Below are 25,011 nucleotides of genomic sequence, written 5' to 3'. Positions count from 1 at the left end.
CTCAAGTCCCTTTTTGCACCATCACAACCCAATACTTCCTTGCTTTGGCCAGAAGCCATCAGGTAAGGTTGGAAAGAGTCTCTGACTTCCCTCGTTTAGTTTGGAACCACATTTACTCACTCTCCACCAGCCTGGGAATGAATATTGGGTCCTCAGCCCTGCCACCCTCTGCAGTCATCATCAGCTGATGCCGTTTTTTAGCTCAAGTTTTGATAAAGTGAAAAGAACAGTCACCAGGGGTATTCAGACCTGCCAGCTCTCAAAGTGCTTGGTGGTAAAACTTGGAGAAAGGCCACAGAAGACACTTGTAAGCACACACGATCCCTCTGAATGAATTGTTTTCTTTTCCTGTAATTGCTTTTGCTTTTAACAATTGAAGAAGTTTTAAACAGGGTTCTCATGTGGTCATCTTACAATCCATTTGGGTTTAGTTTGGAATCTGACAACTGGAACGAAAAGAACCTTGGATTTGGTGCATACTTTGGTTTTGGTGCTGCTGCGTCTCATGGTCCTCAGCAGGGATCGAGAAAGAACTCAGTGTGCACAGCAGATCCCCGAAATTGGCGGGCTTGACTTCCTGGCAAATTGCTGCATTTTTCCACTTTTCTGTTCAGGACCACTAAATGCTGAGATGTGGATGCATACGGAAATAAAAGCGATTCATTGTGTTCTAAAAAAAAAAAAAATGATAGTGTGTTAAATAAGAAGAAATGAGAAGCCAGGTCAGAAGTCTGGGAAAAAACCATATTTAAAGGTTGAATTGAGAAAGTCCGGCCTGGGAAAGAGACCAAGAGTAGTAGACAGAGAGGTGGGAGGAAAAGAAGGGGAACAGCCATCATAAAAAAGAAAGGAAAACTAATAAAAGAGAAAGAAGGATGAGGGAGAAGGAGAAGAGGAGAGAAACGGAGAGAGAAAGGAAGGGGAGGAGAGAGAATGAGAAGTTAATTTCTAATGCAAGATTTCTAAGAAGGCAAGGGAGGTATGGAATCCACAGCACATGTGGAAGGTTCTATCTTTCAATAGGGGTAAAGACTCAATTGTAAGAGGAAGTTAGAAGAGAATAATCATAGATGGAAAATAAGTCACTGCCAACCAGCTAACAATTATTATTTTCTAGACACCATGGCAGCTAAGTGTGGCTTTATGACCACGTTCTGGACAGTGGTTGTGGGCAAAAGTTATAAGTACAGCTTCAAGATCAAGCTTTTACAGGAGAGGAGTGGACTGCTTCTTCCTCATTGTCCTTTCCTGTAGGTTGAATGTGAATGTGAGGGCAAGCCATCTTCAGTCATGCCATGAGGGTGACACACTAGGGATGGCAGAGTGATAAGATGGTAGGAGCCTGGGTCTCCTATACTCAAGCCATTTTACTACCCCACGTTTTCTTGTATGAAAAAGAAACTGCAATCTTAAGGCCCTACATATTTTCTCTTCTTGCCATAACAACTTGTTCTGCATCTTAATTAACATAGTAGATGCATAGATTTAATGGGAGCTGCTGTCTTATATTTTTCTATTTTCTCTGTGGAGTTGGAGATCTGGTTATCAGTGAGTGGTGTATGTATGGGTGTGTGTGTGTGTGTGTGTGTGTGTGTGTGTGTGGAGAGGACTGAAATTCTAGTAGTCAAGGTGGTTTAGGAAACCTGTATAAAATGGGAAAGGAGAAATAGACGCTGGAGGAATATAATAAGATAACTGGGAAAGTATTGAGGACCGACCTAAGAGTTAATGACTGAATTTCTAGTGGTATCAGTTTTTCCAGCAGAGCTCAGAGGGATGCAAGCATGAAGAATGTTGATTGTTCGGTTCATCCAAAGTTGAGATTTTGCCAGTTGGGTGGGATGGAAAAGCAAAGGGACCAAGGCACAATGATGGGCCATGAAATCTTAGCGGGACGTTGAAAAGACAGAACTATGAAGTAAGAAACAAAGTCTAGCATGAGTAATAAATAAGTCGGCTTCAGAAAGTTGGAGTTGTCAGCAGTGAAAAAGGAAAGAGAGTAGTGCAAAAAACATATCGAGGAGTGACGAGGAGCAGGGGTGTATTGAGAGTGAAGCAGCTGCATCAGTGAGTGCAGAGGGCCCCAAATCTGTGTACCGAGTTGTGAAAGGAAGAGGAGCCACGCCTTTCTGTAGAGGGTGTACCATCCTTAGAGGATTGCTGTCTTTAGTTAACATGGGACTTGGGAGAGTGTCCAAAGAAGCTGATGTTGAAAGATGGTTACTGAGGATGAAAATTCTCTGAGAAGCTTTCCGGAGTTAGGCATCTCTCCTATGGTCTTCTGTAACACCTTGTACCTCTCGTTATGGTAATTCTTACAATGACAGGTTTTATTTTTTAATTTTTATATTATTTATTTTTTAATTTATTCATGAGAGAGAGAGAGAGAGAGAGAGGCAGAGACACAGGCAGAGGGAGAAGCAGGCTCCATGCAAAGAGCCAGATGTGGGACTCGATCCTGGGACTCCAGGATCATGCCCCAGGCCGAAGGCAGGCACTAGACCACTGAGCCACCCAGGAATCCCCAAAACAGGTCTTATAATTGTCCTTTTGCTTGCCTGTATTCCAAGGCTCTGGCTCCTGCCATTTCCTCCAACAGGTTCTCAAACCACTCTCTACACTATTCTCATTACTTGTTTGCTGTCTTTATCCTCAAAGAACCTTGAATTGCTTATAGTTTCATGGTGTGTTCCATGTTGTTCATCACCCTTGTACCTCGCTCATACTGTCCCCTCTAAATGCAGATGGGTGATGGAGAGGTGGTGAATATAGATTGTTTCAAGAAGATGGTTCATTAGAGGAAAAAAAAAAAAAAACACTTCCAAGGGATAGGCAGAGTGGAGAAGGGAGAATAAAGTGTGCAGAGGAGGGTATGAAAATGAGGTGCCGAGAGGGTGGAAGTTCATTTCTCAAAACCGGGAAATTCCATCTATGCCAGGGATTAAGTCAGCATTTAGGGAGATTGGGATTGCTCAGGATCAGAGCAAGGAGGGAACTGCAAACTCAACATGGGTGCCAAGAGGAAAGAGTCCTTGACCCTTATCCCAGAACAAGTCAGAAACCTAAGAGGTCAAGGAAGCAAGTGGAAGATGTCCTGACATAGGGCCAAGATCAGTTCTGAGGGAAGTTGCTATTGTGACTCAAGCCTTGATCTGCCAAAGTTGTCAGGTTTTTTGGTTTCTGTGTGTGTGTGTGTGTGTGTGTGTGTGTGTGTATTTTGAAGGGGAGTGCTGGCCCACCTAGTTTGACTCTTATAGCTAGAATAATTTACCTTTCCCTTGGGGAAGTCTCGATCACCTAGCTACTGCCACACTGGCTCAAGTGTGGGCACATGATCCTTCTTTCAATATTCTGTATCACAATTGAGATAAGAGGGGAACGTTTAAACAACACTTCAGTAAATGTTCTGGGGAAACAACTAAAGAGAGGAGAATATAGAGCCTAATGTACAGTCCGATAACCAGCTTTATAAGGTATTGCTTATTCTAGGGATCTTGCAGGCCCACAAAATTTATCAGTGCTTTTACCCAGGAAACCCAGTATTCACACACAGAGTGGTGTGAGGGTGGTGGGATAGGTCTGCCTCCAGCACCTCTGGCTTTGACACACACTGCACACACCCCCTCCCCCAAGCTGGGATCCAGTGCTAGGAGCGGAACCAGTCACAGATTAGTCCTTGAGATGCCCACTCACCCACTGGCTCAGTCCCTCCCTCTGTGGCTCATTAAGTTGCCTTCTCTCCACATCTTTCAAGGCCTTCTCTTGTCTGCATTTCTGTGATGTGCAGATATGTTTCTGTGCTGTGCTGCTGCCCACACACTCCCTGCCCACGTAGGAGGCTCTTCTCTTGGGATAATTAAAGAGGGAACAGGCAGAGAAGACAGACGGACTGGAGCCAGAGGAGGCAGAGATGTTGGTCAGAGGAAAGAAATGACAGAAAGTATCCCCTTCTGGAGCCCGGGGCTTGTCCTAGGGAGAGCAGAGCGCACACACAGGGGCTGGCTCTCACTGATGGTTACACTTGGCTTCAGACATGGGCTCTCGTGAGTAGGCCAAGAGGGGCCTGAATCTCTTGGTTCAGGGCCTCATTTGAAAGCTAAAAAAAGCCACAGGAAGGCTCACTCACCAGAGAGAGGGCTTCTATGAACACACCTGAGTTATTAACTGGTGGGGCCCTCGGACACCTGTTGGTGAACAGCAAGGTTGAGGACAACAAGCGAAGATACTCAAACTGGAATGACAATGCCAGACACAGAGAGGGCCCATGCGTGTTTGATGAAAAGCACGAGGATTTTCCACCCTGTAGGAGAGGGCATCCTGAATGTTCTCAGCCATTCAGTAGGGCGGCCCCTAGCAGGGCTGCCTCAGCGTCTGCCTTGGCACAACTTCGTCTGTAACGGCTTTTGGCATCATCACTGCTGCATCTTAGGCTTTGCTAAAAAATCAAGAGTTTTAACAAACCAGTTAAGACCACAATTCTGTCCCTAAGATCCCATTTCTCTGTCCCTAAGATTCTAGTTCTGCCAGCTTTAGGAGGCCAGGGCAGGAGGTAGAAGGAGGGAGGGAAGGGGAGCCCTGCGCCCTCTGCTGTCCAGACCTGGCATTGCCAGTACAGGCCAGAGGCCCCGGGCTGAGCCGGGCCAGACAACTTGTGCCCCCCTTGCCTCTGCTAGAGGGGTAGGAATAATCATCATAGCCACTGTTCATTATTAAGCACTTGCTATTTGTCAGGCATCAGCAGGAAGTTTACAGTCATTATCTCATTTACATTTTAATTCTCCAAGCATTTCTTTCAACAACACTAAACGATTGTGCAGGAGGCTGAGTCCCCCAGCAAGTAATTGATATTTCAGAACTAAAATCTGACTTGGATTGGTTCCAAGCTCTTTCCCATCTGTTGTGCTTTTAGGCCAGCCTAATACTTGTCCTGTCTTAAGCCTTGACTCTGACCCCAGCTCTAACTCGGCTTAACCATCCTTCTCTGATCAGAGATTCAGGCCAAACCCTAGCTTCAGCCTCAAGCTCGAATCCACCCACCTTGCCTTCTGCTCCTGGCACCTAGTGTTTGCACCAGATCTTTCCTTGGGTTGGATGGCCCTTTTCCCTATGAATCTGATTTCCTCCCAAGCTTGATACTTAATTTCCATCTGTCTTTTGGGCGAGCAGCCAAGCTCTCAGAAAGAAAAAGATAAAGTGGGGAGGCTGAAGAAGCCTCTGTGTGTGTGTGGGTGGGGTGGGTGGGTGTGGGTGTAGCTAACTGGGAATGTTGAGGAGGAGTGCACATTTCAAATCTTAGCCAGGCCAAGGTGCCCTGAGGTCATGATCCCAGGAAAGAAGTGGGTGAGGCCTAGATTCTGTGGGAGAGACAAGCGCTAAGCAAGAAGCCTCTGGGCTCTCAGGAGCAGGTCCTTGGACCGTTCGTATAGGAGAATTACAGCTCACCCTTGAGGGAATCTAGCAGCCACTCCAAAAGTTCTGCCCTCCTCCCACAGCTCCATGTGTGCAGATGCGAGAGCTGTGCTCTTCTCCAGAGCACTGGGTGGTCCTTTGTCTTTGGCTGCAGCCCTGATACCAACACTTCGGCACATTGGGCAGGCTTGTTGGTGATTCACAAGCTTTGCTCCACACTACTGGCTTCTTCTCTCTTGGTTACCCCCAATACTGCTACTGCTCGCAGTAGTCATTCTTAAGAAAGGTAGGAGCTTGCCTGGCCTCAGTCTCAGCTGAGGTGGTCCCTTTACTTATCTCCCTAAAGGAAACAGTAAGGCAGACCTAGGTTTTGTATTCCATGTGATTTGGGACCCCTGTGATATTGGGCAGATTTTCTGATCTCCCAGAGCCTTGGTTTCCTCATTTTAAGAGGTGGCAGTAGTCTCATCTTTCTCATGTAGTTGTGCGGATTAGTTGAGACAATGCACTTCATCCAGGACCTGGAATATAATAGCTTCTCAATAAGTCATATCTAATATTTTTAGTTGCTCTATGGACTTCAGTTTCCTGATCTGGAAAAACAAGCCTAATAATAATTTAAGCTTCCTAACGTTGTTATAAGAGATAATGAGGTAATGTATGAGATAGCAGTTACAAATGATTCCATAATAGTATGTAAAAAAAAAAAACTGAATCTTTCCTTGATTCCCCAAATCAGACAATTCTCATCTAAGCTTTTAACCACCCAGCTTATGGAAGCTTTAATCTCACTTTGTGTTTTCTGGCTTTCTTTTCCACTCTCTTTTCCCACAGTTTAGCTTCTTGCAAAAAGTCTCTGTGGGTTTTCTGTTGGACAGAATCTTTGGGGGAGAGGAAGGCCTGGGCTTAGAGACCGTACTGGGTTATACAGAGAATGCACCTTGCTCAAGGCTGTGTTCCCTCTAGGTGGTGCTGCTTTGAGGCTCCAGGGCCACTGAGCCAGTGTAATCTTTCTCCAGTTTCAAGGACTCAGTTTGTATTGTTCCTTATTCTGGGCCCCTGTGAAAGTGGGGTCCAGGGTGTTTTCCTCCCCAGAAACCCTGTGATAGGTGGAATTTTGGCTTCCCTTTCCTTGTCCTCTGGTGTTACTCCTGGCTTATGGCAAAAAAGGACTTTGTGGGTGTAAATAAGATTAATAATCAGCTGACCTTAAATTAGAGAGATTATCCTAGATTATCTAGGTGGACCTAGTCTAACCATATGAGCTCTAAAAAACAGACATCTTTCTCAGCCTTGCAATAGAAGGGGAAGTAAGAGATTTGAAGAGTGAGGAAGTTTTACAAGAACAACTTTGTTGGCTTGAAGATGAAGGGGCCATGTGTCAAAGAAACAGGTCTCAGTTTTACAACCAAAAAGGAATTGTATTCTGCTAATAACCTCAGTGATCCAGGAAGCAGATTCTTTCCCAGAGCCTCCAGAAAAGAGACCAGCTCACCCAACACCTTGATTTTGGCCTTGGAGGTCCTGAACAGAGGGCCTAGTTGAGCCACACTGTGCCAGAATTTCTGACTCCCAGAATTTTGAAATATAAACAAGTGTTGTTTGAAGCTGTTCAACTCATGGTAACATGTTATAGCAGCAAAAGAAAACTAATATAATGCTCAAGAATCCCATTCCTTTTCTTAGTCTTGGGGAATCCCCTCTCTTTAGGCTCAGAAGCTCCTGCTTCTTCAACTCTAAAGGTCTCACAGACAATTGGGCACAATTCACCTAGAATCCTGGTTGTCACCAACAAAAGATATGGCAGGGAGTTTCTGAAAATCTCTATTTTTGACTCTGTAATTCAACAAGTTTTGGGGCATCCGGGTGGCTTATTTGGCTAAGCATTCGACTCTAGGTCTCAGCTCAGGTCTTCAACTTGGGGTTGTGAGTTCGAGGACCACAATTGGCTCAATGCTAGGCGTGGGGCCTACTTAAAAAAAAAGCTTTAAGTCTAGAGGATACAAGGACTTTGATACTTTCTTATGATGGGAGGAAGGATGAAATGGACAAAACCCAAATGAGTATCTCAATAAAGTTTCCTGCCACATATACTCTTACCCTGGTATCTAATACACAGTAACTAATATTAATATTCTGTCTGTTGTGACCTAATTCAACCCAGTTTGATCCCAAGTTGTCAAAACAGTGTCTGTCATGCAGTGATGGAAATCACTCCAGCAATAGAGGATGCCAGCTTGGAATTGCTGATATTCAAGATGTCTTTTGGCATGGTGGTTCCACCCTGAGGAACCCTCCGCATCCTGAAATAGCAGAGGCAGAGCTAGATGCACATCTGGCCCCAGAAGAGTTTTGTTTCTCCATCTGGGACAGGAAAGATGGTCAGTTACCACCCTCCTCGTGCTGTAGACAGGATTCTATGGGGGGTGGTAGGAGCCACCTGTTCTAAGAGAGCCTTCCTTCTCTTGGACAAGTGTGCACATTGTAGTGTGTCAATGGAAAGCTTAGTGTCAATGGAAAGCTCAGCTCCCTAAATCCATCAGGTACACGAAAATGGCCTGTATAAGATATCCACCCATTCTAGCTCAACACAGTTTGAGGGCAGAGACGGTAGGTACATCTCTTAAGAAATCGACATACATCTTTCTCCAACTTTGGGTCTTTATCTGTTTCAACTCCCATCTCTTTGGTTGTCAAGTACATAGTTGAGGACATACTATGTGTCAGGGACAGTTTTGGCCCTGAAGATACAGAGATGAACAAGATAGACTTAGTGCCAGCCTTCATATTTTGTGAGGAAGAGATGACAAATAACCCCATATTTTTAAAAGAATTAATGCAATGACTTGTAGTGCCTTCTGACACCTGGACTCCAGCCACAGCCTCAGTTCCTATGGTTCTGTGAGAAAGTTTTGTTCCCAGTCTCTCATGTCTGGGTGCATCTGTGTTATCTGCATCCACTATATTCAAAAGGTTGTCCAGTTTTGAGGACACCAACAGTTCTGAGGGAATGTCTCCATGACTAAACATCAGCAGATACTCCCACACCTCCTGCCCTGTCAGCACTAAGGGCCCTACCCTCCATTCTCTTGTACTACCTGTAATAATAATTCTTGATATTCTGTAATCATGGGCCAACCTGATCTGTGGTCTCACTTTCACGGGTTTTTGAAAATTGTATTACTAGCTATCCAACCATAAGCTCCCAAATCTTCCTGCCCAGGAAGTGGATGTCCCCACCTAAAAACTTTCCAGAACTAGCAAAAAGAGTTTTTTGCCCATTTTTTTTCCCTTGCTCCTTCTGCTTTCTCATCACCCTGGTGCTTCCCTGGGTGGCCCTGCATGGTGGTGTGCCCCTTCCTCTTGGGGACTGTAAGTAATAAATTCTTCTTTCAGTGGCATTGACTGCTATGTGTCATCACTCAGTCATACTGATGAATTAAATCCAAGGTACGTTTTAAAACACCACCTGGCACAGCTTAGACCAAAGACTGGCCAGGCCCTGGAGGAGCTCAAGTTGTGACTAGGGTGGTTATGATCTGGAGATTCCCCCCAGAGACCCCATGACACTCTCTCTGCCCCAAGTCTGCAGACCTCTGTCCAAGTATGCCACAGTTACTTAAAAACTCCCCAAACACTAATCTCCAGTGGTTTCCAATCATGATGTTCTACTCCACCTAGTCCCTATCTGCCGCTCTGTATTATAAAATACCATATAGGACAGCCTGGGTGGCTCAGCGGTTTACCGCCACCTTCAGTTCAGGGCCTGATCCTGAAGACCCAGGATTGAGTCCCACGTCAGGCTCCCTGCATGGAGCCTGCTTCTCCCTCTGCCTGTGTCTCTGCCTCTCTCTCTCTCCGTGTCTCTATGAATAAATAAATAAAATCTTTAAAAAAAACCCAAAGAGTAAAAAAAAAAAGTAAACCCCCAAAAGTAAAAAAGTAAAAATACCATATAGAGGGACGGTTGGATTTCTGCCAGCACCAAAGCCAGCTCCAACAACTGACAGAGTAGAGCAGGGCTAGGTGAGTGGCCCTGTGAACTATCCTCCCTGTGAAATCAGTCCTGAACATGAAGTAGCTCTATTCTGCCCTCAGGCTCCAGGACTGGGCCAGAGGAAGGAAGAAGGAAAAGAGGTGTCTACTCTGGTCCACTAAGCTAGGTCAAATCACTCAGAGTTCACAAAGTTAAAGATACATACTCTGGAATGAAATATAATGGTCAGTGTGTATATGTGACTATTATCTATGAGAGCATGTGCACACTTACATCATGTGATTCATGATCCTGCTTTGCCTTGGCTCAGCACTGATTCTCAATTTATCATGTATCCCAGGCCCCTGTTGAATCAAATCTACCAACTACTACACAGCGCATGCTCTTTTTTCCGGGTGACTCAGAATTCAGACAGAATTCATCCTGGCCCTCTATTGGCTTTGCCTTTTCCTGTCACTCCCAAAAATGCTTAATGAGGAGGCAAATACTTTATTGAAGTGCAACTTGCAGGCTACATTTGTGAACTCCCTTGTGAGAGGCATTTAAAGGATATCTGTAAAGAAAAGGGCTCTGGGTGTGTTTCTGTGTGTTCACAAGGGTGTGCACACCTGTGGAGGGCATTTGTGTGTCTATTGGTGTGTGTCTCAGTATATGGGTCTTTATGAGGTGCATGAATGCATATGTATTATGTGGGTATAAGACATACCTATGTTTGTGAGAAAGCATATGTGTTCTGAAAATGGGAACTCGAGAGTATTTTATATGGAATGCAGTCTTGAGTGCAATATGTGTATATGCAACTGTGTGTCTATGTGTGTGTCTGTGTGTCTATATGTATATGGGTGTGTCTATGTGTGTATGGGTGCGCTGGGGAGTGGGATGCGAATGGGTGCTATACTCCTATATCTCTAGGTGAGCATTTATACCCCCAATTCATTCCCATCTCTGAACCTAGCAGACAGGATAGCAGAATTTCTGCTGGCAGGCTTTCCTACAACTCTGGATTCCCTTGGAAGTAGGGGTCCTAGGGATAGGAATGGGTCACTCTGGGTCTGGGAGTCCCTCCTGGCCAGTCCTGCCTTTTCCACCCTGGGAAGTTCCCTCCCCAGGCTCGCCCTCATCATCAGCTTCAGCCATTTCCTCAGGCATTGGCCACTCTCGAGTCTGCCACTCTAGCCGTTCAATGCGATAAGCGATCTTGAGTGCACTGGATTCCAACTCAGCAAGGAGGCGAGCAAATTTGGTCTGTAGATCATCAAGTTGCTGGTCGAGGCCTCGTAGTCGAGACTCTGTGGCTTCCTGTAGGGCAATCTCAGCTGCCTCAGCATTTACATCCAACTTGTTCATTTTGAGCAGGATCTCACGGCCCTTTTCTTCCATGACAACCTGGGCCTTTGGATACTCACTCAGGACTTCCCGCAGGTCCTCCTTGCTCAGGCAAAACAGGTCTGAATAACCTAGACTCTTGATGTTGGCTGTGCGGCGGTTCCCAGACATGTTTCCTGTGGCCCATGGGCAGACACATGGGAGGACAGTTAATTAGGATAGGTGTCAGGGGTTTTTCATTCCTGAACCAGGACCCCTACCTCTGTATTTGTGCTTTCAGGCTTCTCTTTCTGCTTTATTAATTCTTTCATTTACTCGTTTACTGGGGACCAGGCCCTGAGATGGGTGGGTAATAGTGATGTGCCTGCAAGAATTCAGTCTAGAGGTGTTAGACATCTAATGGGATAGGAATAGTAACAAAACAGTATATAGCTGGTGCAGTGTAGAGGTGTGCATCCAATGCTGTGGGAAGACTGGTAAAGAGTCCCTGACAAGCTGGCAGAAACTTTGAGGAAGCCTAGAGGGAGTGATGTCTGACTGAGCAGGGGTCAGAGGGGGAGGGCTGGGGGAGGGAAGAGATATCCAGGCAGAGGGAGGAGTATGAGCAGAGGGAGATGTAGGTAGGAGACAGGTGGCTGCAGCAAACTGTAAGCAGTCCAGAGGGGCTGAAGTACAAAGTGTGAAGAGAATGGAAAGAGGAAGGGAGAGCAGGGCACACTGGGTGTGGTAAACCACTACAGGGAGTTTACACCTTATTCTGAGGGCAGTGGGAAAGTACTGAAATATTTTGAGCAAGGGAGCTGTATTCACATTTTTAGGAAGGTATTGGTGAGGGGTTGCGGGGAAGATACGTTAGGCCGAATGCTGCAAAGCTCAGAGGAACTACCCTTTGTGAACACTTGCTATGCTTTAGACACTGTGCTGATGCCTTATCCATAGAACTCATTTAATCCTCACAAATAGCCCTTTGGGTTTTTTTTTTATTTTTTTATTTTTTTATTTTTTTTATTTTTATTTATTTATTTATTTATTTATTTATTTTTTGCCCTTTGGGTTTTTGATATCATCCCCTATTGGATAGATGAGAAAACTGAGGCCTAATAAAGGGAAATGACTTGTCCAAAACCAGGTAGACAGCAGCTGACCGCATCCAGGAAATGGAGCTTGAAGGGTCCTTGGAGGCCAGATGTGAGGCCCTTGGCACAATTAGAGAGTGCAATCCCCAGGCTGACAGCCCCGTGGCTTCAGTCAGTGACAGCGCACTCACTCCTTGCCATGTACCCCCATCTCCTGGGGCCTCAGTGTCTTTGCTTGTGTTTAGGCATACCGACACCTACTGCGCAGGTGGATAAAAGGAATCGGCGTGTCAGCGCTTAGTACTTGGCCTGGCCTGGAGTTGGTGGAGAGAACGGCAATGCCTTCCTTCTAACCTCCTTTCCATCTGGCTGTGAGAAAGTTTCTTGTACTGACTCCAAGTGTGTGTACTTATTATCTCAATGGCCTTGGACAGTTTCCCAAACATCTCTGTACCCCTATTTCCTTACATTTAAAATACAGGTAATGGTACCTACCTGAGTTACTGTGAGAATTTAGTGAGTTGGTACTTGTGAAGCACTTTGAACATGGCAAGTGGTGAGTGTGGCAATAAATATCATCTCTGTCACTTTCCACTGGTCTGTTGGTGCCTTGGGTTGACAGCCACAGAGCAGATCTACTTCCTCTTTCCAAGGATCCACCTTGTATGCTAACCTTGGCTCGGCTTCTTCTCAGGGTACAGACCCTCTGTGTCCTGCTTTTCTAGTGACTCAGGCAAGGGGGCAGGTTTCCTTAATCTGTAGGCCCTGGAGTACCACTTAGTGTCAGTGCAGGGTTCTGCTGTCCCCTCCCAGCCCTGTCCTGGAACAAACACTGGGGTGCCTACCTTTGATGTTGATGATGCTGATCTCCCCAAAGTAGAGCCCTGCACCAAGCACAGCATACTGTGTGACGCCATCATCTGCCACCACAGCCAACTGACCCTCACGGATGATGTACATCTCCCGGCCAATGTCCCCCTTGCGGCAGACATATTCTCCCGGCGAATAAGTCTGGGGCTGCAGCTTCAGTACCAGCTCCTCTAGCAGGCTGGCCTCACAGTTCTGGAAGATCTGCACCCGACTCAGAGTAGACAAGTGTACAGATACAGCCACTTCTGCCCGCAACTGCTCAGGCAAGTGCTGTAAGATGGCTACCTCGTTGGTCATCTTCTTGTTGATCTGCAAGTGCTGGTACCTGGGGACAAGGGCAGCAATTGTTCCTCACCAGCTCCTTAGATGCCTAACTCTATTCCTTCCATTAGGATTCAGCTAAGCCTCAGCCAAGGGCCCAGTCACACTGAGATCTCACGGGAGTCATGGGAATACTTGACAGTTGGCTGATGAATATCTTCACTCCAGGGTCACTACACAGATATGTTTTGACCTCTTTTCCCTTACCCAGGGCCTGAAAGCCTCCAGTCGACAATGAATAAGATACCCTTTACCTATGGTCAAACTTTACCCCACCCACCATTCAGTGATGCCTTGTACCATCCCACTGATACCTACTTCAATCACCAAACCCTGTATTTAACGGCCCCCTGCTTGAGTTCCTCTACTTGCTGACATTTCCTTTTGTTTATCCCATAATATGGACAACTATGACATAGTCAACCATTTTGTTGGCCATCCTCTGGCAAGTCTTGCTCTTCTCCCTTTAGCCCTTCCAGGGACTTCTGAGCCCTACCAGGCAGTGGCAGTTTTTATTCCAGGTTATCCTTCCTTGTGTATGAGTTCCTCTCCCTATAATCTCTTATCCAACCCAGTCCCCTAAGTCCAGATGCAACTAGTGGAAGACATTCTTTTCTAAGCCCTGCCCAGTGAACCTCTCAATGAATGCCATGCTTTAGTTGCCCTGCCTGGCCTGCTAGGCAGTAAGGACCCAGCCACCTTTCTCAGGCTTTATCCAGGACACCTCTCCCTGTTCTGGTCTGGGACCCCAGCATCCTCACCAGTCAATAACTCGCCGCTCCAGTCGGCGATTGACATGCTGCTGCTTCATGTACTTCTTCACCAGTGCATGGTCTGGATAGAAAGCTGCATCTGCAGTGTTCATGTTGTAGATGACAGAGCTCATGCTACCCATGATGGTGGCAAAACCCATGACAGCCAGTAGGAAGTCGCCCACCATGAAGAGGTACTCCTCCTCCCGCGCTGGCAGCGGCGTATCACCCACAGTGGTCAAGATCAGCGTGGAGAAGTAAAAGCTATAGAGGTACTGGCGCCGCAGACGCTCAAAGCCAGGCTGTGCGGGGTCAGGGTACACCCAGGCATCACGCCCGAAGCCCAGGTACCGGGACAGGGCAAAATATAGACAGCTGTTCCAATGGATAACAACAAAAATGTAAAGCATCAGCTTGGTGATGCGAAAGGCGTTTGGATAAGCTGTGCGGGTCTCTGTGCGGTCAAAGGCCTCAAAGAGGCGGGGCGCACGCAGGAAGCGGTTCAGCCTCACTGTAGGAGTGTGTGGGCCCAGACGCAGGAAGGCCAAGTCTGTGGGCATCAGGGAAGCCAGGTCCAAGAAGAAGCTCCAAGTGCGAACGTAGCGACTTGAAATCCTGCCTTTGTCCACCACCAGGATGCCCTGGTCCAAGAATCCTGGGGAGGAGGAGGTGGAGACAGGCTGGGATCAGCCATGAGATGGGGTGAGGTATGGGGCTGAGTCAAGGCACCGCTTACCTCACTAATAAGGCTGAGTGTGGGTGGGCCACCGTAAGACAGGGAGACAGACACGGGGACAGGATAGGGATGGACATAAACTTGCTCCAGGGTTTCTGGGATGGGCATAGGGGTGTTGTGAGCATGGAGGCATGCAAAACTGCTATCAGGGAGGGGGTCACTTCCTTGTGCCTCAAAGACCATCTTTAGGAAGGTAACATGGAACAAAGGGTCAGCCTTGGGCTCACTGACCTGTGTGAAAGCGCACCACGATGTCCAGTAGGTATAGCAGGTCACTTGTGTAGTCCAGCACTAACCAGACCACCAGATAACTCTGTTGCAAATCAGGAAAGCAGGCTCTGTATGTCAGGGATAGAAAAGATTGGCTCAAGAACACCCTCTGTGTAATGCAATCTCCCCAAGGCACTCAGCACTTTGCCCTGGGTCCTCTCTACCATGCTGCCTCTCCCTTGGGTCCTGACCAAGGGCCTGCCCCTTTCCTTGGCCTGACTCTTGAGCTCTTATCTCTGCTTAAGACCCTTCCTTCAGCACCCTGCCGAACCTGCACACGATGATGATGAGATTATACATTACTGGGAAAACCATTGTGTTCAGCCACCAGTAGTAGTGATCCCCAGATGGGTCGAGGACAGGCAGCAACTTCCTGTGGAAAGAAGAGGAGAAGCAGTGCTTCATTTTCTTCACCAGACATTCAATATTGAGTTTGTCACTGGGGGCATCAATAAGAATCAGACTCCATCCAGTTAGGTGGAAAGATGTGACACAGGGACCGGGATCTCTCACCTGGCCTTGGGTGGGGCAGGGGGCTGGACTCCGTCGTCTTTACTTTGCTGTCCTGGTTCATGCTTCTGTGGCCTGATGCTTGGATGTGAGATACCCAGGGCCTCTGCTGATTGATGGGTGGCTTCAGGAGGTGGGGGCTACTGCTTGCCTGCTTGCCTGCCTTGAAGAGGCTGCCCTTGATCTCCAGCTGTGACTCTTCTCTGACTTCTGAAGCTCTTAGCAACACAACCAGGGCCAGCCCTTACTGAAGGGGCAGAGGCAGTGTGGCTCCAGCGCCCCGCCCTGTCTCCCAGGGCCTGGGCTTACACTTGCCCAGCTAAACATCTCTAATGAGGTCCCTGGAGGAGGTGGGGGTGCATACCTCAGAGGTAAGCCTGGGCCTTGTTTCTTCTCTCACCTGCCAAGCTGAACTACTTAGGGGTCTTCTAAGTCAGCAGAAGCGGGTGCCAGTGTAGGCTCAGTCATTCTGTTTTACTTTGTGTAAATTACCTGCTTGGGCCTCATTATTTATTCATTTAACAACTATTTACAGAATAGCTCATTTATGTCAGGTGCTGAACTAGTCTCTTGGGACAAAGAACGCTTGTCATATCAAATGTGAGTTCTGTTTTCATTTTCTGCACCCAACTTATCTCAATTTTTTTAAAAAACGATTTATTTATTTATTGGAGAGAGAGAGGGAGAGAGAGAGAGAGAGAATAACAGGAGAAGGGGCTGAGGGAGAGAAAGAATGTGAAGTAGACTCCCCTCTGAGCATGGAGCCCAACTTGGAGCTTGATCTCTTGACCCTGAGATCATGACCTGAGCTAAAATCAACAGTCAGACACTTAACTGAGTCACCCAGGCAACCCCACCTTACCTCAATCTTACTGGATGAGTGTGATGGGGGCCCTTCTTTGGGGATTTTGCCCTCATTCCTTTCTTATTACCTCTAGTACCTGATCCCATTAGCTATTTCATATGTTATCTAGATCCTCAACCTTCTTAATTTTCCCCTTTCTATGAGCATGCTTAAATCTCTCCCATAGCAAAACAAACAGTAAAGTCCTAAAAATTCTTCCTCATACTGATGTCCCCTTCACTTCTATCATCTTTTCTCAGTCATAATCAGAATACCTGCTATGTATGTACCAAGCCACTATTATGCTCAATGTTGGGGATAAAAGATGAATGAAACATACTCCCTGCCCTCTAGAAACTCAGAGTTTGGTAGGGGAAATAGTCGGGTCGAGAGGCAGTTACATATCAGTTTGATGGGTTTCTCTGTTAGATGGATATACATACAGCCATTACACTATAAGGAGGGTACCAACTGAGCCTGGGTTCTGTAGGATGAACAGGAGTTAGGTCTAGAGATGAGAGAACAAAGAGCAAGCAGTAGAGGCAAAGTGCATAGAGGCTTTAAAAAACAAGGGTGATTGGGAGACATCAAATAGTTTCTGTAGAGAATGTGAGGGGCTAGTGGTGCAAGATGAAGCAGGCTGAGGACAGCCCAGGGAGAACTTTCTCAGCCATTTTATAAAGCTAGGGTTTTATCTTAAGGCAATGGAGAACCTGTGGAGTGTTTTGGGTAGTTAAGTAATATGGTCAGATATGTGTTTTGAAGAATTTCATGGAAGAAATGTCTATAGTCTCCAACCTTTTATTTTTTTTGAAATCCTCTTTTCCTACAGCTTCTGTGACACCACAGTTTCTTGGTTTTTACTTATTTTTTCTCAGTCTTTTTGTAAGCCAGTCTGCCCATCCTTTCTGTGTTGGTGTTTTTTTTAGGACTATGACCTAGGCCTTTCTCTCTTTCCATGCTCCTAGCTCTCTCTGGCCAATCTTAGTCACCCAAAGGATTTCCTTTCCTACCTAATGACTCTCAGGAACTCGATCTATACCTCTAACTGCTCACTGGATGTCCTCCCTTGGATATTCCACAGTCACCTTTAGCCCATTGGATCTATAACTGAGCTATTTTCCTTTATCTGTTCTTTCTCTTGTAATCCCTCCTTCTGGCCTTCAGCCCAAACATCTAGCACTAGTATTTATTATTATTACTCTCATTATTATTAATGTCATGACATTGTGACAGTTTCTAAAAATGGCCACAAATTCTTTGACACTCCTCCCTTATGAATGTGTCAGCCAATAGAATATAGCAGGAGTGACTTCTGAGGCTGAATCATAAAAGGCTGTGCAACTTCCTTCTGGTTCTCTTGGGAATTCTCATTGTTTGGAAGCTCCATGTCAGGATACTCCCTCTTGGAACCTAGCTGCCACATTGTGAGAAGTGCAAGCCACAAAGAACAGTTATGTCTCTGTACTGTGTTTGGCAGTCCCAACTGAGCTCAGCCTTTGAGTTGTCCCAGCCCTTGTTCACATCAGACATGTGAAAAAGAGTGAAGAAGACTCAAATAACTCTAGCCACCAGCCTCAAGTCACTCCCAGGCATTCAGGTGTCTTATAGGAGGCCCCAGGCATTATGGACTAGAGATATACCATTCTTGCTGTATCTTGGTTGAATTCCCAGAATCTATGAGCATAAAGAAATGGTGGTTGTTTTACACTACTTAGTTTGGGATGATTTGTTATGCAGCATAGTAACCAGAACAAACATATATATTAAAAAGTGCACATCTCCTAAGTATATAGATTGATGAATTTCATGAAGTGAACACACCCATGTAAGTGGCCTTCACAAGAACCCTACTCTGCCCCCTTCCAGTCTGTGCTTTCCAAGTGTAATCACTAGCCTGACTTCTAATACCATAGTTGAGTTTTGCCTGTGAATAAACTTATATAAACTAAGCATCAGTTTTTAATTTTTTTCCCTTTCATATTCATCTAGTCCTCAAGCCCTGGTGCCCTACCTTCTAATATCTACATGTCCATTTCTCTGTAACTTTATTACTTCAGTTTGGGCCTTCTCAGTTTGACCATGTATAAAATTCTTTACAGTTCTATGCTATCCCAAGGATAAAATCTGAACTCCTTCACATGGCATGCAAATCTCCTGTTCCTGACCTTTATCCATGTCTTCAGCCTCATTGCTGTGTTTCCTTTGCATGTTGTCTAGGCTCCAGGCATGCTGTACTGATTGTAGTTCCCAGAGCACCTTCCCACCTGTTGTTCATTCTTCCTTGCCTTAGTATGACTGATCCTTTGGGCTGAAACTTCCATTTCTTCTTTTTAAATGCTTTTTATTTTAAACTAATTTCAGGCTTGCAGAAAGTTGCAAAAAAGGTACAGAAAGTTCCTGTAAACTCCTTAGCCATGTTCCCTTGTTCTCATCTTATATAACTAGAGTACAGTGATCAAAACCAGGGAGTTAACATTGGTACAATACTTTGAAATAAATCACAGACCTGATCTGAAACTTTCATCTCTGTATCTTAGTTTACCACATTCTTGCTTGTTCCTAGACATCATTTACTCATTTTTCTTTGGGAAGATTTTATTTATTTATTCATGAGAGACACACACAGAGAGGCAGAAACATAGGCAGAGGGACAAGCAAACGCAGGACTCGATCTCAGGACCCTGGGATCATGATCTGAGCCAAAGGCAGATGCTCAACTACTGAGCCACCCAGGTGCCCCAGACATCATTTACTCCTGATGGTTTTCCTAAGCCCCTTCGCCCTTCTTTCCCTTCATACACACAAGCCATGCTAAGTGCTGCTCTTTGATAGCAATTATTACACTATATTGCAATGGTCTGTCTTAAGAGAATATGTGGTCTATGTATACAATGGAATATTCCTCAGCCATTAGAAATGACAAATACCAACCATTTGCTTCGACGTGGATGGACCTGGAGGGTATTATGCTGAGTGAAATAAGTCAATCGGAAAAGGACAAACATTATATGGTCTCATTCATTTGGGGAATATAAAAATTAGTGAAAGGGAATAAAGGGAAAGGAGAGGAAATGAGTGAAAATATCAGTGAGGGTGACAAAACATGGGAGACACCTAACTCTGGGAAATGAACAAGGGGTAGTGGAAGGGGAGGTGGGCGGGGGGTTGGGGTGACTGGGTGACGGGCACTGAGGGGGGCGCTTGACGGGATGAGCACTGGGTGTTATTTTATATGTTGGCAAATTGAACTCCAATAAAAAAAACTAAAAAAAAAAAGGGCTGAGGTCTTGCAGGACAGAGATGGGTTCTAGTTGATCTGGAATCCTGCCTGGGGTGGGGGTGCTTATTCCTTGCTCCTTGAGTGACTGAACAAGACGGTGTCCAAGGCGAATCACGGGACAGCGGGTGTTGGGAAGCTAGGAAGGGGAGGTCATCGCCCCGGCACTGTCCAAGTCCTGCGCGCAGATGGGGCAAAAACGACCTGGTCTGTTTGCAGTCAGCGCTCTCTTGGGCTCAGCTTTTCCATAGGCCCCGCCCCCCCCCCTGACTCCTCCCCGCAGGCCCACCCTTCGCTCTAGCCCCGCCCCCGGCCCACTCTTCCACCCTCAGCACCACCCAGGACCATTGGCTCCGCCCCCCACGGAGTCTCCCGGGCTCAGCTCCCTCCTCAGCCCCGCCCCTGGCCTGTCCCTGCCTCTTAGAGTCGCGGCCCTCCCTCAGGTCCCGCCTTCTGCCCTCCGGTTCGACCTTTCCTCCTCAGGCTCCGCCTCCGCCCTACGGGCCTCCGCCTCCCCAGCCGTCTTTCCCTGTGACACGCTGGAGTCCTTCAGAGGGGTGGGGTTTAGGGCGCGAGGGGGCGGGGCCCGGGGAAGAGGCGGGGCTCCTTGCTCGGAATGCCGTCGGCGGCCCCGCCCCTGCGCTCGGCCGTTGCCAGGAAACAAGCTCCGACGCTCCGGCTCTGGACGGGTCCAGCCAATGAGCTGGCACGCCACTGCCCAGCGGTGCGTCGCTGGGCGGTTACGTGGGGTGCGCGGGGGCGCGGGTTGCGTGTGGCGCGGGGCGGGGCGCGGCTGGTGCGCCTGAGGAGCGATGGCGGCGGCCTGAGCTCACCTAGCAGGGCTGCGGCCATCGGGCCTGGTCAGGGTCGGGGTTCTGTGAGTGAACGGCAAGTATGGGCCGCAGGGCCCGGAGAGGCGCGTGAGAGGCTGAGGAGCTGACGAAAGACGGCAGCGGACTTGGTGACTGCTGGTTGTGAGGGGACAGGGTGAGGGGCTGGCATGTGGTGAGGGGCCGGTGTGAGTGTCTCAGGTAGGAGAGCACGGGAGAGCCGGAGGGTGAGCGGGCAAGGGAGGAGGGGCTGGGGGTGCTTCTCGAGGGGCCAAGGGAAGGACTTGTGAACACGGCTATGGAGGGGCTGAGGCACCTGTGGGCAGGGGTGAGGGCAGCCCTGGGAGCTGAGTGAGGGTACGGCCTGTGCGGGAGGGGAGAGGAGAGGGCAAAGGCAGGAGCGTGCGGGCTGCTGGGGCGTGGATGCGGGAGTTGAGGGTAGGGCGTGCGGGAAGGGACGAGGATCCGTAACGTTGAGGTTGGCTCCGGAGCCTACTTGGATGGACTGTCCTGCCCAGGGTCCTGCCCAGCTGCAGACCGAGTAGGACAGCTTGGGTGCGAGTGTCGTGCACTTGGCTTTTCGAGGACAGAAAAATGAAGGCGTCACGAGCAGTAATAACTATGATAAAATCATTTCTTGAGGCTTAGTTTTCAACCAGAGTAATCACTGAAACTGCCAGTTTCTCAAGTTCCTCTTTGGGACTCCAGACTTGGAGATGGTCCCTCGCATGGAGTTGTTTTTTTTTTTTTTTTTTGGCTGTGACAGCCTCTCGTTTGTTTTCTCTCCACCTGCTTCTGGGCATCCTTACTCCCCTGCTGCCCCTCACCTACACCTATGCTTGGCTGCGGGACTCCGAGGGTTGTCATGTAAGTTGGACTAACCGTTTTCAGTAGCTAATTCTACTGTCGTGAAAGTCACGTGGTTTGTTACATGCAACACTATATTTAGGGTCTCAAACAGAATGGGTTTGCTCTCAGTTTCTCACAGAAAAAAAAAAAAATCCTACCTCACTGAGGTAAATGTATATACAATAAACTGCTCATAGGTAACCTGTACATGAGTTTTGCCATATGTTTACATCTGTGAAACCGTCACCACTTTCAAGATACTGAACATATACCGCCCGCAGAAGTTTTCTCCTGTCCCTTTGCAACTCATTCCTCTGTCCATGACACAGTTTTGGATTCACTTTATTATTAGTATGTTACAGATCCCTTTCTCCCTGCCAACCCATACTCACATGAACATTTTATAAGTTCCAGACAGCTGGGATGGCACTTCACCACTAAATTGTCCTCTCTAGTGGCAGTTGACCATAGAGCCCAGATACTATCCTTCCCCGACCTCAGGGAGATTTAGGCCTTTCCCATCAGGACTATTCTCTTGAGAATGAGGAGCAGCCAAAGCCCAAGTTGCCATTCTGTTCTAGAGTCTCAGCCTCAGAACCAACTGTTCTGAGCCGTGGTATGTTTCCATTGCTTCTCTCTGGAGGCCAAACATTTTGTTGCTGGTGGAACCCTTTACCGCCTACCCTGATGAGCAAAACCCTGTAACTGACATGTATCATGACAGGGTTTGGAGCAGTGACTACTAAACATTGGGCCAAGGATAGTGTCAGTCCACGATAAAGACTTCATCCATCCAGGAGGAAAGAGAGGAAGATGACATGAAACATGAGTTTTCCATAAGGATAAGTTCATTCTGAGATTATTATTTTAGTGTTAAAGTGCTTTCTGACTGATGAAATAACGGTGACAGTAGATGGTGGGCTTTAAAGAAATGGTCTTATTTGCCGAAATAAAAAGTAACAAGCCTATTTTCAAAAATTTTTAGAAATTATTTTTACTGGTTCCTGAAATGCAGAAATTTAGAGTGATGATGGTGTGGCTGTTGTTGTTATGTTTTTAGGAAGCCTGTGTTTAGACAGTAATTCTAGATAACTTCTGACATTTGAACAGCATTCATTCAATCTCACATTTCACTGGGTTTACATACTTTGTGAAGTAGGCAAGGGCAGGAATTCTTATGTTATAGATGATGAATCATTCATAAACCAGAGGTCACATCGTGACAGTGACAAAGCTGAGCCCAAACTTTGGTTTCCTGAGAGTGAGTGACTTGGGGAAAGAAGATTTGTAGCAGAGAGTGGAAGCCATGTGGAGTAAAAGACATGTTAGGTTTGGGAAGAGTTGTGATGACCTGGAGGACGTTATATTGGCAAAAAGCATTTTTTAATGATTTATAATTAATGTGGTTCCAAAAGAGATTAAAGAGATTTTGAGAGTGCCACAGAGATGAGGGTTCGTTATTCATTCATTCATTCATTCATTCATTCATTCATTTGAGACAGAAAGAGAGAGGCGCAGAGACACAGGCAGAGGGAGAAGCAGGCTCCATGCAGGGAGCCCGACGTGGGACTGGATCCCGGTCTCCAGGATCAGGCCCTGGGCTGAAGGTGGTGCTAAACCACTGAGCCACCGGGGCTGCCCAAGATGAGGGTTCTGTTTAATATTGTGGCAATGACATGGGAACAGATCACGTAATACCTGGATCACATTGTGATGGTGGTTGGATTAGTCAAGTCATCAGAGGGTTCTTAGGGACTGTCCAAATTCTTGAGTGTTCTGGAGAAAGCACTGGGTTTGGTAAACTATACTGAACTCTGTTGAAATAGTAGTACAGTAAGTAAAATGGCTTTTGACTTAGACATACAGACTAGTGGTAGATCTGAGAAGTAACATAAATGAGGATGGTGATGTAGAGATAGAAACATATTTAGAGTGCTGTATGTAACCATTTACTCCACTTTGGCTATGCACCAGGTACTCTGCTGAGTGCTAGGAAAGCAAATTCATTCATTCATATATGAATTCATTTATTCATTTAGCAAATACTTTTTCAGTATGTAGTCTGAAACTTAAATTTTATGAGATAAGATGAGTGAGACATGGTCGTCTAAGGTCTCAAGGAATTCTCACTCAGGTTGGGAGAGGTAGATACATGAAAAGATAATTTTAATTTAGAGAGAGAGTGTGAAATACAAAAGCATATCATGAGGATATAATCTCTCTCTGTGTTCCCGTCATATATATTCAGTGCTCTGCCATATATCTCCACAGGTATTACAGATTTACATGTCCAGAATAGAACTCACTGTCTTTGCTCTGAGAGTGTGCTGTTGTACCACATGCTGTATCACAGTCCAGGCAAAGGCTTCGCTGTTATCTTCATTCTTTCTGTTCCTTCACCCCCTGTATTTAGTCAGTTACTAAAATCTTAGTATGTTAACCTCTAAATTATTTTCCTCTTCATCTCCATGGCTACATTTTCACTGTAAAGCTTTAGTTTACTTCCTCCTCGTCTCTCATCTGGACTCCCCTCCACCCCCAACAGTCTCCTGCCTTCAGACTTGCTCTTTTCTAGTCTGTCCCTAGAATGATCTTTCTAAAAATACAAATGTAATCATGGAGCTCCTCTGCTTAAAAACTTTGGCTCTTTGTGTTCTGTAGGACAACATCCAAATTCCTTAATATGGCATCATTTGGCCTGAACTCACCTCTCCAGCCTTGTCTCCTGCCACTCCCTATTTTGTGTTCTAGCTTGAATAAATTGTTCACAGTTCCCTAACAAACATGTTACTTTTTTGAGCCTTGAGATCTTTGTAATAGCTGTTTCCCTTACTAAGAATACTTTTTCTTCTCTGCCCAGTGAACTTTCCTTGTTCTTTAGGATCTAGTTCATTCTCTCCTCCTCTTTTTGACATCTTTGTCATCACCCAAGAGGGGTGGAGAAAGAACCACGTGTGACATGGAGCTTCCTTGCTGTAAAGGAGAGTCACTGTGATTGAGGTTCACATTGTATAAAGGGTGTCCTGGAGTCAGGTGAGATCCCTGCAAGAAACGGAGATTCTTGGGGAGAGGGGAGGGAGTGAGTTGGGATCACACACTGATAGCCCATTTGTCCTATACATGAGGGATGGACAAGCAGGGAGACTATGTGTAAGCTGAGCTCTAGGTTAGGAGGCTTCTGTGAGGTTCTCCTGGCCCCTCACCCCCTACCATTTGTATTCCTATGAGGTTTTAATCAGATCTTTCTACTTTTCAGTATTTAGGATAATGGCTTATTCAATCCTCTTATGTCAGTAATCAGTCATCTTGCCTAGAAAGAGCTATTGTAGGGAAAGAAATGCCAGGATTTTACTGACCTGTTCTTGAAAGGTCATTTTGGTCTTCCTGTCTGCTGTAGGTATTGCAGGTGTGTATCCCTGCTCATAGCTCCCTCCCTCTTTTGCCTCTCCCAGGGCAAAGGTCCATAAGTAAGACTGAGCCACTTCCCGCCCTGTGCCTGCTATTCTGAGGTTGGTGGACACCCTTGCTGAATGTGCCTGTAAGGCCATATTTTGTGCTGTAAGGTGAGTGACTGACCTTGGCTGTTTGTGGTTCTGACAGATTGGCTCTTTCTTCTTCCTTTTCCTCTGTGGCTGAGCCTGAAGATAAATCTGGAAAGAGGGGTCAACTCTTTTTTTCTAGGCTTTGTAATGAGAGGAAAGGGCACAGTAATAGGGTATTAATTCCATTCTCTTTGTCTCGTTTTGAACTTTGTACGGTTAACAGGGAATGAGAAAGTCTTAAGTAGGTGACAGGAACACCAAGCTATGGTCTTCTTTTGTGTTTTTGCAGTATGTGAAGGAGGCCCGGGTTACATGTTAGCTTTTGTGTTCTGAGACACTGATTTCAGTGTGGCTCTTCTCTTTGAGTAGAGTTGGAGTTGGGGTGGGGGTGGGGGGATG

The 25,011-nt window shown here is 46.5% G+C and overlaps 2 protein-coding genes across 14 annotated transcripts in view; one reads left to right on the top strand and one right to left on the bottom strand.

Annotated features, from left to right (window-relative positions):
* Window positions 1-7,982: 7,982 nt before the first annotated feature.
* Window positions 7,983-16,171, bottom strand: CNGA4 (cyclic nucleotide gated channel subunit alpha 4). The gene is given in 7 exon segments (XM_025459296.3): window positions 7,983-10,908; window positions 12,654-13,003; window positions 13,761-14,406; window positions 14,719-14,825; window positions 15,029-15,130; window positions 15,271-15,295; window positions 15,298-16,171. Coding segments are annotated over 7 exon segments (1,725 nt in total). The 5' UTR covers window positions 15,332-16,171; the 3' UTR covers window positions 7,983-10,447.
* Window positions 16,172-20,152: 3,981 nt separating this feature from the next.
* Window positions 20,153-25,011, top strand: part of FHIP1B (FHF complex subunit HOOK interacting protein 1B) — a 23,540-nt gene continuing 18,681 nt past the window's right edge. For 5 of the 13 annotated variants that reach the window (XM_025459281.3, XM_025459279.3, XM_025459283.3 and 2 more), the window contains exon 1: window positions 20,155-20,352. The gene's annotated coding sequence lies outside the window, so the exon portion shown is untranslated. Of the gene's footprint in view, window positions 20,379-20,673; window positions 21,089-24,522; window positions 24,634-25,011 lie in introns of those variants that run through there. The other 8 variants (XM_049098667.1, XM_025459284.3, XM_025459274.3 and 5 more) reach the window with 7 other exon arrangements.

This window comes from Canis lupus, chromosome 21 (genome assembly GCF_003254725.2).
Source record: "Canis lupus dingo isolate Sandy chromosome 21, ASM325472v2, whole genome shotgun sequence".
In the NCBI taxonomy this organism is placed as follows: Eukaryota; Metazoa; Chordata; class Mammalia; order Carnivora; family Canidae; genus Canis; species Canis lupus.
The sequence above is the reverse complement of the archived record's forward strand: the minus strand, read 5'-3'. Positions and strand labels throughout refer to the sequence as shown.